The 18,215-nt window shown below is 40.5% G+C and overlaps 2 protein-coding genes across 2 annotated transcripts in view; one reads left to right on the top strand and one right to left on the bottom strand.

The window, feature by feature from the left end:
- The window catches only part of GTF2F2 (general transcription factor IIF subunit 2), a 92,252-nt gene that overhangs the window by 45,612 nt on the left and 28,425 nt on the right, over nt 1-18,215 (bottom strand). Inside the window, exon 6 of the mRNA XM_051639324.1 lies at nt 5,310-5,391. Within this exon, the coding sequence (XP_051495284.1) occupies nt 5,310-5,391 (82 nt within the window). The remainder of the gene's footprint in view (nt 1-5,309; nt 5,392-18,215) is intronic.
- On the top strand, nt 15,528-16,929 carry KCTD4 (potassium channel tetramerization domain containing 4). The gene has a single exon (XM_051639292.1). The coding sequence runs from the start codon at nt 15,703-15,705 to the stop codon at nt 16,474-16,476; it is 774 nt and encodes a 257-aa protein (XP_051495252.1). The 5' UTR covers nt 15,528-15,702; the 3' UTR covers nt 16,477-16,929.

The following is an 18,215-nucleotide window of genomic DNA, read 5'->3' on the forward strand; positions in this document are numbered from 1 at the left end:
ATCTCAAAATCTATTTTGAAAGGTGACCAGTATTTCACACCAGCACATTTGAGAATGAAACAAGGGCTCTGATTTTTATCCCAGTTTTTGCCTGCAATCCACTATTGCTGGGGAAATGCTATCAGACTCTGGATTCAACAACGGCTTGAGATGCACTTGGCATGTGCCTCCGAAAACTCCCCTGAGAACCACAAGCCTGCTGCCAAGCCACTAGCAAGAGCCCTGAGCAGTCCTGGAGACTTTGTTGTAGGTGCTGAGCTTGACAATGCCAGTTTGAACCAGAGCTTTGCAGAAGAGAGATTAATCTCCCAGAGATAATTTTTTTTTCTTCTCAAAAAGGAAGGTAGTTTGAGATGTGTACAAATATTTTTTTTGGGAAAAAAGAAATTAAAAAATGTTTTCTGTGCAGAAATGGAAAAAGACAAATAAACAGAAATAGGAAAAGGGGACTTAGAACTAAGGAAGAAGAAGCTTCACTGTGGTCAGATGTGAAAACCAATGCAAGTATGGATACAGGTGATTTGGCAGAGAGAATATGAGATGGTGTGCATGGCAGTCCCCCATTTTCTTTCTTTTGAGCACAGAAAAAGCCCCTCATGAGTATAAAAACCTTATTCTCCTCTCCTTTCAAGTGATCTGGAGCCTGAGAGGATCCCAAATGCTTTGGTGACTCCTGTCTCCCTGTGGCCCATCACTCCCGGTGCAGACTAGATTCATGGAGGACCTCTCTTTTTGGGGAGTCATTAACCCCACAGCAGCTAAGCCCTGAGACCATGAAATGAAGGTAATGGAAAGAAAAACTTCTTAAGCCTCAGAAAGACAAAATTAAAGGACAGATGATGTCTCCTTATGGTGGAAAGTAAGATGCAGAAAACAATCTAGTTAGAGTAGAACAGGCTGGGATGGATGTGGAGCCTGCCTAGGGGAGCCTGGCAGAAGGAAAAGGCCACCTACCTAAGGTGACATGCATGGCAGGGACACAAGACCAGGGCAAATATTTTGTGCACTGAACAATGCACCTTGTGTGTAAGGTGATACACACCCTCTGCTACAACAGTTCACATGCCACCATCTTCCTAAGTTCTACAGGCTGGATGGGGCACGAAGGGAAGTACAAACCAGAAAGAGTAGCACGGGGACAGTATCTTCTGTGACTACCACACAGTGGGAACAGTCTGCCTGATTTGTTCCACCATGAAGTCCAAATATTTTTAAGTGAGACCATGAGATCCACTACCACAAGACAGAAATTAGGACAGGTGCTTGGAAGCCACGTATTATTTTCCAGCTAGCTGCAATAGCATCACCAGCAGTAACTGCAAAATTATAACTAATCATTAAGGCATTACAAAGAACAAATACATTATTAATATAATAAAAAAACACAACTAGGAAATTCAATAGCATGAAGCTTTACTAGTGCAGGATAGCAGGTGCTTCACTGTATTTGTTTCCCTTCTAGAACTTGACATTCAGGAAAATGGAAAAAAAGAAATCATAGAATCATAGAATGCCAAGTTGGAAAGGACCCCAAGGATCATCTGGTCCAACCTTTCTAGGTACTACTGTAGTTTATATGAGATGGCTCAGCACCCTGTCAAGCTGAGACTTAAAACTGTCCAATGTGGGGAAATCTACTACTTCCCTTGGGAGACTATTCCAATATTTGATTGCCCTCATGGTGAAAAATTTACCTCTTGTGTCCGATCAGAATCTTCACAGGAGCAACTTGTGCCCATTACCCCTTGTCTTTTCCATGTGACTCCTCCAGTCTGTCTGTCCAGGTCATCTTGGAGGGTGGCTCTCCCTTCTGGAGTGTCAACCTCTCCACTTGCCTTGGTGTCATCAGCAAACTTCATCAGGGTGCTCTTGATCCCAACATCCAGGTCACTTATGAAGATGTTAAAGAGCCTTGGGCCCAGTATCAATCCCTGGGGGACCCCACTTGCAGCCGGTTGCCAGTTGGAGGAGGAACTATTTACTATCCCCCTCTGAATATGGTCTGTCAGCCAGTTCCCCACCCACCACTCAGACCACTTGTCAAGGCTGTAATGAGTCAGTTTCTCCAGGAGGAGGTTGTGGGGGACCGTGTCAAAAGCCTTGGAGAAGTCCAGGTAGACAATGTCCACCACTAGCCCTGCATCAACCAAGCGGGTCACTTTGTCGTAGAAGATGATCAGGTTTGTCAAGCATGATTACCCCTGGTAAATCCATATTTGGCTTTTCCAAATCATGTGCTTCAATTGACTTGTGACAGTCCCCGGAAGGATTTGCTCCATGAGCCTTCCAGGGACTGAAGTGAAACTAATGGATCTATAATTACCTGCATCCTCCTTTGGACCCTTCTCATATATGGGGGTGACATTAGCCTTCCTCCGGTCTTCAGGGACATCTCCCATTCTCCACAACTTCTCAAAGACTATGGAGAGTGGCTTTGCAATGACACCAGCAGCTCTCCCAACACCCTAGGGTGGGTGGCATCCTGGCCCATTGATTTGTACAGGTCACGTTTCTCTAATAGCTGACACACCACCTCTTCCTTCAATGACAGTGGGGCAGTGTCTGCATCAACCTGAATTTTTGTTCCTGTGGCCTGGGACCCAACAGTGCTGGTAAAGACACAGGTGAAGAAGGTGTTGAGGACCTCTGCCTTTTCAGCATTGTTGGTGACTAGTTCACCTCTCCTGTTTAATAGTGGGCCAATGTTATTCCTCTGCCAACAACAAAACTTCCAAAATGGAAAACACCAAGTGAAGGTCACGTAACTTCTGTTTTATCCTTCTGACTAGTTACTCCTAGATGTCCATTTGCACCTCGTATTCAAAGTGTTCTGAACATCAGCCATCTACATTCTTTCTGTAACCAAATCAAACCTTGGGAAAAAAACCTTCCTTCTATTTGCTATGTTTGACAACACTTTCACCCATGTGTCTCACCAAATTCTGCGATTTTGTTGCCCGTCCTTAAACCCACACATCTCCCACCTAACTGCTGGCAGCCCCATCACAAGACCATCCTCTTGTCCTCTTACTGAAACTCTACAGAGAAGCAGGGAAATCAAATGCCACACCACGCACCCAGCAGCCAATTTCCTTGACCCAGACAGGAGGCTAAAATAGAGGGAATCCATATCTCCGTTTAATACCAGGGAGGCATATAATCCCTTTTGGTCACAGCCAGCTCTCAGAAAACAAATTATCACAGTTACCGGAGTGTGCAGCTTAACTTAATTTGCTACATCTTCAAAGTTTGAAGCAACTGCATTTATCTTCTAATTTTATTTCCTACCCAACTCAATTTACTATTGTAGCACTTAAAGCCTACACAACAGACTTGCCGTTTTATCAGTATTATCAATTCCACCTTTGGAGAGTCTCTCTCATGTAAACCACAATAATAAATATAAAAGTGAATAAAAATGGTTTAATATAACATAGGTCTGTAACTTATGTCTTTTATCTTCAATGCTGTCACTTTTTAAAAGCACAGACTGCAGAATGTTGAGGATGGGAGAGAGTAAAGGGAGTGAAAAGTTAGATCCTACTACTCAAAAACAGAGGTGGTATTTGGACATAAACCAATTTCTTCTCAGATTGTGATTGCCAGGATCTGCTAAATCTCATGCTGATTCCCACCAGATAAGATATTTTTTAATAAACTTTTTGGTAAAAGCCAAAAAATCTTTAACAACATAGAGAGTCAGAAACTAGGCATATACAGCTTGACAAGTTTTCTACAGGAAAGAAAAAAACTAGGGAACCGTCCGTTTTCAGCTGCCAGTGCTTTCAAACACTAAACATGTTTGTATCTTTGTTGCTCCTGGAGGAGTTAAATATGACAAAATCAAAGTTCAGGAGGGGCTGCATATGTGTGTGTGAGACACAAAGAAGAATGCTGAAAAATTCAAAGTTTGAGTAATATGTCATTGAAGCCATCACTTTCATTTTGGTCTCCTGCTGTGGCTTTACCAGAAGAACCTTACCTTATCTGACCAACTAATAGAAGACTGTCCACAAAATGCAAAAAAAAGCACTTAGATCAGCAATCTGTGATTAAAACAATTATGAAGCAAATATATTCCACAGATTATAGCTGTATATATTTAAAATTGCCAGATTGAAATGAGCCCTTTTCTAGTAACACTACATTTGCTTCATACTCCATTTCATACTGATGACAAAAATCATTATAGCAATCACAGAACACAGTCTGAAATGAAGTAGTTCACTGTACATGAGCAAACCTATGGTACTGACTTGCCAAAAGCTAGAACATAAACTCTCAGAATTGAGTTAACACAATAAGGAAATACTGGAGCAGTTCAGATGACAGAGGAGGTTAATAAAACCTAAGATACTGTAGAAGTTGCATATGATACAGAGGAAATAGATCAGGAATTGGGGGAAAAACATCACTTTGCCCTTTCTGCATTTCTTTTGATGACTCTAAAACTAGTCACAGACAATTCTGGTCCTGTAATTTCCTGCTTTGTATTTCTCTATTTATAACAAAGGCACAATATAAAAGGGTGATTTAATTAAAATCCAAATTATTAAAATGCATAAGTATGTGTTTCATATAATGCACAACTCAATCCAAAATCTGATTTATTACTATAGAATGTCATCGAGTTAATTATCCATATGATACATGAATCACATGGTAAATTCTAGATGTATCAGATTAAATTCTCAAAAGTCACTGAATTATTTTGTTAAATTTATGTCTTGTAGTTGCCATGCCACTTCTGACTTTTTCAGTCATTACCTTTTCTTTTCTAGCAAGCATGCCAGTTTAGGTGTAGGACTTCTCCCTGAACTCCTTCCTAATTGGGGCATTTTAAGTATCTTTTCAGAGGTGCTTATTGACTGGCATGGCACAGTATTAAGTGGAATTAAATCTGGACGATCCAGACAAAAAGCCACAAGCAAGAAGCTCGTCCTGACCAGACCAATGCAAACTTCTAAGTCCTCAAGAAGTTCAGTTTCAATCACATTTGAATACAGTCATACATTCACATTCAGGTGTGAGTGAAGAGGCAAAATTTGTGCTCTAGTAAGAGTTTTGCACATGATGAAACACAGAAATCTACATCATCCCACCAGACAATAACAGAGGGGGGAAAAAGCCCACACTGGCCTTCATTCCTTCCCTACACAGGAAATCCACACCAAAGACAAGAACAGTTCTGATCCATATAAATCCTATGTAAGACCATGATAATACTGAAGTCATCCATACCCAGTAAGGCAATAATACAAACATTAAAATAAGAGATCACATATTTGTTAATAATAGAGCACTCCTACCTTTTCAGTTTCATGTAATTTTCACTAGCCGCAGGTCTGCATTCAGCACGTTGCACGATTATTCCTTCCAAGGCAAGTTTATCTAGAAGGAGAAAAGCAAAGCAAAACCAAACATTTAAGTAAGATTCACCAACATGGTCAACATTTTAATTATTTTTCACTAATTAAGAATTTAATAAATATAATGCAAATATAAGTTCTCAAATAAAGTTCTAAACTCTTTGCTTTTTAGACACTGAAGAAAGAAGCAGGACAAACATGCTTGCACAGCTGGTATCCCCTAGACTTCCTTTTTTGCCATCAGATGTTGGAAATATTAAGAATTAATCACAAAGATCAAATGTTAAATAAGAGAGAAAATTGGCTATCACCATAGTTGGACTCAGCTTATCTAGGAACTGTTTTCTGGAAATGTGCATTGATTATTGTCAGTGACCATGAAAAAAATAATCTACAAAGAGAACCTGATCATCAAAGTATCCAAAATTGGTAGAAAATAAAATGAGAGCTAATTTTTTTTCTATCCTCAAAAAAAGAGTAACCTAATTTAATCTTATTACAATAAAAAATTGTTCAATAAAGAACATAATGCAATAAAGTAGTAATACTACATATGCTAACACTTGGAGAAAAGAAATAAAAACTTGCAGTTACAATCTAGGATATCACATAGTGAGTTTTAGTTAATACTGCTCTCTGTACATTCAGTAACACAGTCACTTTGTAATCCAACGTGAACATCTTTTTGCCTAAAGCAACAATGACTAACAGAGCAGTGTAATAGCACCAGCCTACTCTGTAAAGGTGGAAAGGCCTAAAAATTAAAAGCAATTTGATGTAGAAAAGAAACAGAGAAGTGATGGTGGGCAAACACCTGCTTCTAGTGCACAGTGTGTGGGGGGTGCGTGCGTGTGACATCTCTTTTTGGCATAGCTAGTGCAATATATATAAACCAAATACCTCTGGCACAGCCTTGCATAACAAGGAAGGATGAGCTGTAATTGGTTTGATTAGCTCTCACTATTTAAAATGTCCTTTTAACAGAGAGCCTTTTCTTGCTACTGGTGTAGGGTGCCTCCACTGTCACCATCACCTTCAGCTGGCAATGTTGCAGAAGACAGCAAGTGCTTAGAAGCATAGATGCCAAGTAACACAACGCACACTAAGATGCCTCTAATTTTTCCATTGCGTTACAGACTGAAATATTGTTACACCTGGAAATCTAAGTCTGCTCTTCCTGATTAATGCAGAGAGCGATTACTTTGCCACCATGTATTTTAAAACTATTTAAACTAAAAAGTCTGGGTTTGATTCAAACTAGATCTTTGAAAGGAGTAAGAATTCCATACTTGTCCAGGAAGTTTTGAATGAAACAAAGAAAATTTGTATTTAAACACTTCTGGTTTTACAGATTCCTAAGGTTTACGGTCAAGGGAGACAACATGGCAAATTTGCCTGACCTCCTGCATATCACAGGCAGATGAATTTTAACCTTTCTTCTGCACAGAACTTAGTAACTTATTTGTAGCAAATGCGGTACAAATATTGCTGCTTACTTTCTAGCATGAATTTGCCTTCAGCTTCTAGCAGCTGGTGCTTCTTATGATTTTCTATACTATGCTGAAGAGCCTTTTAGTACCTGGAGTTTTCTCCCTTTGAAAGTACTTATATATTGTAATCAAGTCACTTCTCAATCATCTTTTCAATAAAAAAGTAATTCAAACTCAAGCATCTCACCAGAAGACAGTTACGCCACATTTAAATCAGTTTTGGGACTCTTATTTGCACCTTGCTCAATCTTACAATGATGTTTTAAGAATATGGAGATCAGAAAATAGATGCAATCTTATTGTACTGGTCTTACAAAACCACATATGGAGGTAAAGTAACAGGTACAGTAGCTAGAATTTCTCTCACCTCACCTCAACCATTTCAAGGTTATTCTGCAGAATTCAGCTGAGAGAGGGAGGGAAACTTTCAGAAGAAAACTGGTACCATCTCTTTTAGGATTCAATTATCTGCCCTGTGCTGGTGGGTTTATTGTGCTTCAGGTTTTGGTTTGGTTCTTTGTGAGGGTATCTGTCCCCCATGGTTGTGCTTCGTGCTTAGATGGCTCAAACTGGGTTAAGATCAATTTGTGTCTAAAAATCAAGCTCTGGGGGTTGACAGAACTGACTGGCAATTACATCACTAATACATGTATTTTGAGTCTTTTCTAAGCCTCACATTTTTCCTGTGTGTTCTGCATTCTCTGTTCCTAGGTATATAATAGACTTCAGCTTGGTTAAAATGCAGCCTTTAAACAGATTCTATGAATTAAGTGATTTCAGTCACACAATTGGCAGTCCTGTCATAGTTACTCACTGTCTGACCAGCATTTGTGTCAATCACGACACACTTTATAAGGAGTGATTCTCATTTACTACTGTTCCTCTTGCTAAACCTGGAGGAAGCCCTTCAAACTACAGCCTTAGTGGCTTCTGACTGATAATTACTTTCTGATAACTGTCAGCAAATTTTTAATCTTTTTCTGTGCTTGCTATTTGGGTTTTTTTTAGACATAAATCAGACTATCAGAAGATTCTAAATTACATGCAATACAAAATGCTAAGCAGGCTGCAAACATGCTGTTAGTTTCTCAAACTCACAGTCTCTAAAATAAACAAAATTAGGTTGGTTTGACCAGCAAACCTTTACATAAAGCCATGCATGCTAACAGTCATTATATTTCTGATCTTTTCTACCTCTTGAACTCCATGACAAATTTTCTCCTACTTTCTGTGATACAGGTTCAAGACTAACTAGCCTATACTCATCCCATCCCGCCCAGCTGCCTGAACACAGCCATGTTGCTATCAATCTCTCTGCACCTTACCCAATTTTCCAATTATTCTTCTGTCTTAAGAATAGGCATGTCCTGGTTTGAGCCAGGATGAAGCCAATTTCCCTTTTTACTGATTTTTTTTTTTCTTCAGTGAGCTTTCTTTTAACTAGCAACATTCTGCTCTAGCTAGGCTGATAAGACATTGGAATGTTTTTCTAACTGCTGGGTCTTCAAGCTCACATCTCTGCTCTGCCAGCTCAGACACTACGGGGAGATCTATGACCACCCGTAGGTGGCTGAGTTAGACAGACATACCTGCATACATGCACATACCTGAACATATCTGTATATAATTGTACATATTTTCTTATATCATTAGTGTTTAATTAAAGCTGTGTAGTTTAGTTTTCAATCCAGCCAAGTCTCTCTCTTTTTCTCTCTCTCCTTCCCTACCTGGGTGGGAGGGGGAGGGGATCGAGAGCACTGTTGTCAGACCTGAGTCAAACGGTGACAAGGCATCAGTGAACCAGGTAGCTCTCCCACACCAACTATTTAAGAAATGAACCTGCCAATTAAACAGCCTTATGCTTAGTAATATCTCATCTTTGATGTCTTGCTTATTACCCCCTTTTAATTACCACTGATCCGGATTTGGCTTTTAATGTTCCAGTCACTTCACAGAACAAGGCTGTCTGCAGTCTCCAAGATCACTACCTTACAGCTAAGCTAGCCTGCTGTCAAAGCTCATCCACTGTCCAAAAGTCAAGGTTTATGTCCCACTTTCTCTGGACCCTCTTGGGGATTTTAGCATATCCAGAAAGTCTAGCAGAATAAATCTGCAAAGACGCATACAAGACTTTGGGTGCAACTGTTGTGGGGCAATAGTTTTTACTCCCTTCACAGCCTAATTGGCTCTCATTCACCAAACTCAAGTCCAGGAACTTAGGTCTGTTTTCACTTGTTGCAGGACCAGAGCTGCTATGAAAAGGCATAAAAAATGCTACATGTATGTCTGATATTTCCATAGTCACATCAGCCTAGAAGGCAATGGATGAGTAAGGTGTGAAAGTGACAATTCCCTGTTAAAAACGCCTACTCAAAATAAAGCAGATAGTACAAGATAAATTAACAGGTCTGGAAGACTAACTGAGATCAGACAGATTAGATGAGAAGGGAAAACAGACATTTCCGCCAGCATCTTACACTCTTTGTTGCCCTATGAGAGGTGGCAGGTACAAGTACACTGTGAGTGCAGCTCCAGACAGGATGGTCCAATACAACCCACAGCTTCATCACTAGCTGCCAAATGCATGTTCACCCCAGCCTCCCTGCCTGAACTCCCTGGTACCAATTCATAAAGGAGTTTCAACTGTTGACTTTCAGCCAGACGGGAAGATGCTGCTTCCAGTTTCAAATCCTGCTGACAATCACCATCAAATTAACAGAATGTGGTTAAAATGCTTAAGGCAATCTTAAATAACAGGCACTGGTGAAATTTACTGGAATTGTGCAGAAGATGGTCTGATAAGGGTTGCTCGGTTGATTCTTTTTGTTTTGTTTTGGTTTTTTTTTTAGACAGAGAGATGGACTGCCTGGAACATTTTAATGTGTTAAGATTTCTAGTCCCTTCTCTGCACCCTCTCCAACAGGTCTATATCTTTCTTGTGCTGAGGGCACCAGAACTGTACACAGCACTCCAGGTGCGGTCTCACCAGAGCAGAGCAGAGGGGCAGAATCACCTCCCTGGCCCTGCTGGCCACACTTCTTTTGATGCAGCCCAGGACACAATTGGCTCTCTGGGCTGTGAGCACACACTGGTGGCTCATGTCGAGCTTCTCATCTACTACCACCCCCAAGTCCTTCTCCTCAGGACTGCTCTCCAGCCACTCTCCCCCCAGCCTGTATTTGTGCCTGGGGTTGTGCTGACCCAGGTGCAGGACCCTGCACTTGGCCTTGTTCAACTTCATGAGGTTGGTATTGGCCCAGCTCTCCAGCCTGTCCAGGTCTCTCGGGATGGCATCCCTTCCTTCTAGGGTGTCAACCACACCACACAGCTTGGTATCATCAGCAAACTTGCTGAGGATACACTCAATCCCACTGTCCATGTCTCCAACAAAGAAGTTAGACAGCACTGGTCCCAATACTGACCCCTGAGGGACACCACTCATCACCTGCTTCCATTTGGACACTGAGCCATTGACCACAACTCTCTGGGTGTGGCCATCCAGCCAATCACTTATCGACCGAGGGGTCCATCTGTCAAATCCATGCCTTGTCAGTTTGGAGACCAGGATGTCACGTGGGACAGTGTCAAATGTCCTGCACAAATCCAGGTAGATAAGGTCAGTTGCTCTGTGACCATCCGCCACCTCTGTACTCTTGTTGTAGAAGGCCACCAGATTGGTCAGGCATTACTTGCCCTTAGTGAAGCCATGTTGGCTGTCACCAATCACCTCTTTATTTTCCATGTGCCTTAGCAGACTTTCCAGGAGGATCTGCTCCATGACCTTGGCAGGCACAGAGGCGAGACTGACAAGCCTGTAGTTCCTTGGGTCTTCCTTTTTCCCCTTTTTAAAAATACGACCTATGTTCCCCTTTTTCCAACCAGTGGGAACCTCACCAGACTGCCATGACCTCTCAAATAGGATGGACAGAGGCTTAGCAATTGCATCTGCCTGCTCCCTCAGGTGAATCCCATCAGGTCCCATAGATTTATGCACCTTCAGGTTCTTTAGATGGTCACGAACCTGCTCTACACCTACAGTGGGGGGCAATTCATTCTTTCAGTCCCTGATTTCACCTCCTCTGGCCTTTGTGTTGAGGTTGGAGCACTTGCCAGAGAAGACTGAAGCAAAGAAGTCATTGAGGACCTCAGCCTTCTCAATATCCTGTGTTGCTACTTTGCCCGTTTCCTTCAGGAGAGGGCCTACACTCTCCTTGGATGTCCTTTTCTCCCCAACATACCTAAAGAAGTTTTTCTTATTGTTCTTCACATCCCTGGAAAGATTTAATTCTAGCAAGGATTTGGCTCTCCTAACTTGATCCCTAGCTGCTCGGACAACCTCTCTGTAATCCTTCCAGGATACCTGCCCTAGCTTCCACTCCCTGTATGCTTCCTTCTTAAGTTTCAGCTTTTCTAGGAGCTGCTTACTCAACCACGCCAGCCTCTTGGAGCTTCTATTTGACTTCCTCTTAGTTGGGATGCAATGCTCTTGGGCCTGGAGAAGGAGATCCTTAAATATCAGCCAGCTTTCATAGGCCCTCTACCCTCCAGGATGTTATCCCAAGACACTCTCTTGAGCAGATCTCTAAAGAGGCTGAAATCTGCCCTTCTGAAGCCAAGGCTAGTAAGCTTGCTGTGAGCCCTCCTTGCTGCCCTAAGGATCTTGAACTCCACCATTTCGTGGTCACTACAACTTATGCTGCGCTTGAGCTTAACACCCCTCACCAGTCCTTCCTAGTTGGTGAGGACAAGAAGTTTAGTTCATTCATTTCTCTCCTGAGCTGTGGGCCTCACAGCCAGACTTGACAGCATGCGGCACAGAATCTGGGGTTTACCAGCTTCTCTTTGTGAAAGGTGCCAGGGAAGTTGAAGACCTGCCTCAGGACACATGATTCCCAGGCAGGGAAAAAAACTGGAAGAGTGAAAAGTAAGGACAGCCTACGGCCAAATTTTCCCCCAGCTTCTCAAGCAAGTTGTTGGGCTGTTGCTTCCCAGTATCCAAGTTGGAAGCCTTCCAAATGGAAGCCAGTTCCCACTGCCCACTTGAACTGCTGGGTAGTTTCCCAGGCTATTGCATGTGATGGCTGGACCAAGAGCAGCCCCTTCCTACACTAGATCTCAGCTCTGCTCTTCCAGACCAGAAGTATTTTGTGGCACCTCTTTTCCACTCAAAAGAGCAGCCTCAAAACTGTTGCCCTTCTAAGATCACCCTTCCTTTGTAGCTGTGCAGCTAGAAAACAGGACTTTCCAGTCTTCACTTGGCCGTTCCTTATTTAGGCATTGAAAAATACACAGTACATTTGCTTTACTGACCACTGCACAGAACAATGACTTCGTGTTCAGTTGTCAAAAACACATTATTACAGGGCAGAGCCTCTGCCATACCCCTCCTGCAAACATAGGTACTCCAAGCCCCATCTACGGTACATTCCTAGATGTATAAACTTTGTATTTGGCTTTATTAAATTGTTATCCTAACCAGCTATGCAAATGGTTCTGTATCAGCAACGTGTCGCATTACTGATCATGTTCTCAGTCTGTATAATCTCCAAACTTCATGAGTAGCTATCTCCTTCTTGATCACTGACTGAAAAGAAATAGAACCAAGAATCTAATCACAGCAACATTTTTGTGATAATTCACTACTTAAAATTTGTGAGTTTGAAACCTGACAAATATTTTTTCTATAGTTAAATGAGAGGAAAATGAATATACAGTATCTCTGCTAATTCAAGACAACAAATGGGACATACTCAAAGATTTAACAAAAACCAAACAAAACCACCAAAACACAAAAACAAAACAGACAAAAAAAAGCATTACTTCCCTGTGCTGAACAAAATTTAATCAATAAAAAAGGAAAAATACCCGGCACACTCAGTTTTCCCTTCACCCACACTGATCAGTACCTCTTATAGTTGAGATTTCTCCTCATATCCTTTTGTACTATAATAAATAAAAGAGGCTGTTTTCTGTAACTCTGGTGATTTCACTGACAGGAGATTCTCAGTGAAGCTGATGCTGTCTGGACATCAGCTGAACCCTAGTTAAAGCACCAGCTTGTCTGTGGTGTGCTCCAGTTCTGAACTCCCAGCTCCAAGGCACACTCAAGCTTCCAGAACAGGAGGTTCAGGAGGAGGATGGAAGTTGAGGAGAAAGTGAGGTTATTTTCCAAAAAGAAACGTGTAGGATGGAATGAGGGACAGATGCCTAGCCTTGGATTTGTTTTCCTGCGTAGCTGATAGACACCAGCACTACATTTTCACTGTCTCCAGGATGGCTTGTCTGACTGAGAAACTGCAAAGCTCCGTGGATTGCCCTCCTACTGAAACCACAAAAATATTTCCTACCTCACTAAAACTACATGCACTGAAATATCATATGTATCACTGAGTGCAGATGAAGAACGAGGGCTCTTTGGAAAAGTTATCTGGTAGTACAGCACAGAGAGTGGAAAATTTTAGAGATGTGCCAGTCTTCAGTTTCACGTTACAGATGACTGACTGTCAGCTGCAGCAAAGTTACATGGGTTTGTGGTGATGAAAATTCTACGTTCTCAAGTCTGAAAGGTTTAAATGTAAATATTCATGAACTCCAGAAAGTGTATCTTCCACATCAAATCGATTTTGAATATTTTATCATACAAACCACTAAAATGAATTTGCATGTTTCAAAGACTACTTACTCATTCACAAAAGTGGAGAATTTCAACCGCCAGTGTTAGAACATTCAGAAGATGATGAGCATGAAAACTAAGTGAGTAGATACTGTTTTGTAACTACTGACTTTTCAAATGCAGACAGTTTAGCTGGCCATGAAAAACTTCTTATACTTTATCAATCCCAGCTCTCCTTGAAAATCTCCACTTACTTGTGCCTGGACATTCCTACTTCAGCTTCAAAGTATTTCAAGATCTTGTGTAAGATGAAGGCACCACAGAAATAATTCCTATAGGGTTTAACATCCACTAAGATGGTTCAACAATGTAGTTATATAAGATCTAAGCACATGAACTGAATTTTCCATCACTTGAAAACAAACTAAATTTGAACAGAAGTCTCCTATAATGGCAAATTTATTTTGTTGTTGTTTTTTTAAAATCATACTTAAAATGAATTGGCCCCTTCATTTTCTCAATAACTCACTCGATTGTTGTGAAAGGAGTTAATTTTGAAAAAAGTCCAGACATTTAAAAATTTGAAACAGCTTGAAATATTTTTGACTGAAGTCATGCTAAACATATCAATGGCACCAAAGAGTTAAAATTAAAGCCATGACTAATTCCTGATTAATCAAACCTGATGAATAGTATCTGCTTAGTACATCACATACAGCAGTAGAAAAAAAATAGCACATCAGTGCAAGGGATACCCTGACACGGAGAATAGCTAGTAAAAAAAGTGCATCTATTTCTACTATATTTATTTTATAAAAGACTATAGTGATGACTCTGCACCAGTAAACAGCCTTAGAGACAGTGGTAGCAGTAAGAACATTTAGAAAGAGAGCAGAAGAATTCACAGAAGAATAATCTGACTTTTCACTGCTAATCAGGCAAAACAAGACACATCTACCTGTAAAGTAAAAAATATATCTTGAAAAAGATGGGACCTCTTTCTTCAGGTCCAGCCCAAGGTAAGCGCTCGCTCCCACCCATGCTGGGGAATGCATGCTGCAGCTCACTCCCCAAGGAAATGCACACAGAGGTGCCTGGAGAGCTTTCCCTTTCCTTCTCCAAGCTGCAAATGTTTAGAGGGAAATCTAAGAAGCAACGAAGAGCGAGCCTGAAAGCACAGATTGATGAAGAGAAGACAGCCATTTGATTCAAGCGTGCGCTGCCGATGTTTGCCCCCTCCCTGTACCAAGTGTTGCTAAGCTATAGCGTTATGTGGTGTTCCGAGCTATCTGTAGGCACACTAACCCTTTGTTCTGCAAGGCAGCTGAGTTGTTTCTATCAAGAAAGAACAAACTGATGCTAGATACCCTTGGTGACTTAAAGAACATCACTGATAAAAAGAGTAAATCCCCTCTTTAAAGCAGTTTTTATCTGTGGCACAGAGAAAGGCAAAAAGCAAAACCTAATCAGGCTGCAGTTCTTGTGTTGATATAGAAATTCCCATCGACTGCAAATGGGAGGTTTCACCACAAACTTACAACAGTCAGACAAACAAGTTCTCAGTATCAATTCCAGAGTATCTGCTGTTAAAACACCTTACCACTGCACACGTGTCCTATAAATGAGGAATTACATATGTGCACACACTCCACAGACACCACCCTCCTTGTACAGGCAGGGACACCTTTTCTTTTACTGTTGTTCTGCCGTATGTATCAGATCATGTAATCAGTACCAAAAAAAACTGTGAAAAGATGCTTTTTGAAAACTTAAATCCTTGAAACATAACTGAAGCTATCTGTTTAATCCCGTAAGTACTAAACATGATTTGACCAGTTGCTACTACAAATACAACTTCAAGTTTTAAGAATAATGCGTCATTTAAAATAGTAGTATGTCTTTCTGTGAATAACCTCCAAAACTATGTAAACTTGATAGAGTTAAACGAAAGAAAGTGACAGTCAGCTTTTATACCCTTCTTCCCTTACACAGTTAAATGCAAATTCTCCTTTACAGTCATATCCCTGATACCTCCCTGCATACACAGCTGATACGCCACCTACTGCAAACCCGAGCTGACAGTCGGAGCAATGCTAGCAGCGTTTCCATTCCAACATCGTGCCGGCGCAGAATAAAGGTGCTTTTTAAAACATAAAAAAGAATAGTAAAATCTCTTTGCAAGCTGACAAGAACAAAGAAAGATAGCTGGCTCTTTGTCCTAACTTCAACAATGGAGAGAAAAACAAACAGAAGAGAAAAGGAATGCGATGAAAAACACAGCAACTCTGAAGGCTCTGAGCAAGACAAGGACTACAAAACATCCCTGATTACTCTGAATGTTGGCGGCTACCTATACATCACACAAAAACAGACACTAACCAAGTATCCAGATTCTTTTCTGGAAGGGATCATAAACGGAAAAATAATGTGCCCATTTGATGCAGATGGTCATTACTTCATAGACAGAGATGGACTCCTTTTCAGACACATTCTCAACTTCCTACGAAATGGAGAACTTCTTCTACCAGAAGGGTTTCGAGAAAATCAACTTTTGGCACAAGAAGCAGATTTTTTCCAGCTTAAGGTACTCTCAGATGCAGTGAAATCAAGGTGGGAGAAGGAACAGCTAGCATCTCGAGAGACTACTTTCCTGGAAATAACTGACAGCCATGACCGTTCACAAGGACTTAGAATCTTTTGTAATGCTCCTGATTTCATTGCAAAAATAAAATCCAGAATTGTACTGGTGTCCAAAAGCAGGCTGGACGGATTTCCAGAGGAGTTCTCGGTATCTTCAAATATTATTCAATTCAAATACTTCATAAAGTCTGAAAATGGTACACGACTGGTACTGAAGGAGGACAACACCTTTGTCTGCACCCTGGAAACTCTTAAGTTTGAGGCTATCATGATGGCTTTAAAATGTGGATTTAGACTGCTGACCAGTCTGGATTGTACGAAAGGGTCAATTGTTCACAGTGATGCACTTCATTTTATCAAGTAATCACAAAGAAACGAGTGTGCAGCCAGTAAATCTCCTTGACCTGCAGCCTCCTGGCATTACAAATAATGTATCTAACTAGCCTTGTACCACAGAGCTCGGCTGCTAATCAATTGATGTGAGCTAATGGTATGTAAATCTCATAATGACATCCATTTCTGGCTTACCTAAGACGAATGAAAATTTTATGCCTGAATTTAATAAAAATTATCTGCTAAACACTGTAAACACAGATTTAATGCTTTATGCCATTTCTAATACATGTTTTTTCGATGCTGTCTTTCAACCAGAGAGTCTAGCTGAATTTTTGTGTACTTGTATGACTAACATGCACACACTAACTGCTCTGCTGAACAGCAGTGAGAGTATTTTCATATAATAAGTAGGCTTAAAATCTGTTTTGCTTATAAAAATTCAGAATGGATTTTGACTGGAATAAATGATTTTGAATGCTCATTAGTGTTCATGCTAATCTATAATACTGAATTTTGGAAAAAATCAAAACTGCAAGAGGGTTTAAAATTAATCAACTTGATTTTAAGTTAAATGATTTCTCAACTCACTTAAAGCCAAATTTATAGCTGTGCCACTACCTTAAAAACTATTGACAAAACCAGGTAAAAGAACAAAACAACGCTGGGGGAATTAGTTCTATTGTGGGAAATGAGTTGAATCTGCACAGAATGTTAAATTTTCTAATTATATATACATATCAAATGTCTAATAACAGTATCTGACAAAGTTTCATTAACAGGTTTCCACTAATGACATCCTACAATGCTAAAGACACTCTTTCCTACTAGTCATTTGTGCTGGTAAGGGAAGGCAATTAACAGAGCCCTTGCTTTGCACAATGGTTTACTAAAAGCAACTAGTACTATTAGTTTTCAACAGACCACCTGCTGGCATTTAAGATGCATCACTCTCAGTAACAGAATAAATACCTTCTTTCTTCTCAGCTTCCCTATTTATTAAAACTTGTCATTTATATTTTAAACCAAGTTTTAGTTGCTTCTAACTAATTTAACCATAAGCATTACAAATCAGTGACTCTGCAAAAGCAAACTGAGAAATCATCACAAAAGGCAAAAAGAAGGTTCTCTAACTCCAAGTTTAAGCTTTGTTCATTATTGAACCCAACCATAATTCAGAGCTCAAATGAACCCAAAATTAAAGTAAAATGCTATTAAAGAATGAAAAAGTAACCAAGTAGTTTCTCAACTTTCCCAAAATATCAATTTTGTCTAGAAAAAAATACTAAGAACGTCAACAAAATGCACTATAATGTATACTGTAAGTGACAACCAGGGAAAATACCTAACACAAGACAGGCTGTGATCAGTTTTCTTCTGGATTTTAGAGGGAACAAATCCATCCCTAGTAGTACAGGGAATGCAAATTCATTATCCCTCAATGCGAAACTCTCTTTTACTTGTAATATTCCATGGGTGGTGTTAACTGGGTCCCTCGGCAGAGTGACCAAAACATATTCCAATACAATTTTATCAAATGGGAAAATCCAGCCTCTCCAGAATACTCCATCAGAATGAACCCTCTGCCTAGAAACTACGAACTTTTCTATTCAGTCCCCATGCTAGAGACTTACAGATGATAAAAGATGTAGTTTATGGTGGAACTTTTCCAGACTGAACTGTTTAAAAATCAGATCACTCTACATTTCAGGCATACGAGTTGAGGAACTGTTCATGTACCTCAAAACTTCTCCAAGTTTGTCCAAAAGC

This window comes from Apus apus, chromosome 1, assembly GCF_020740795.1.
Source record: "Apus apus isolate bApuApu2 chromosome 1, bApuApu2.pri.cur, whole genome shotgun sequence".
Classification (NCBI taxonomy): domain Eukaryota; kingdom Metazoa; phylum Chordata; class Aves; order Apodiformes; family Apodidae; genus Apus; species Apus apus.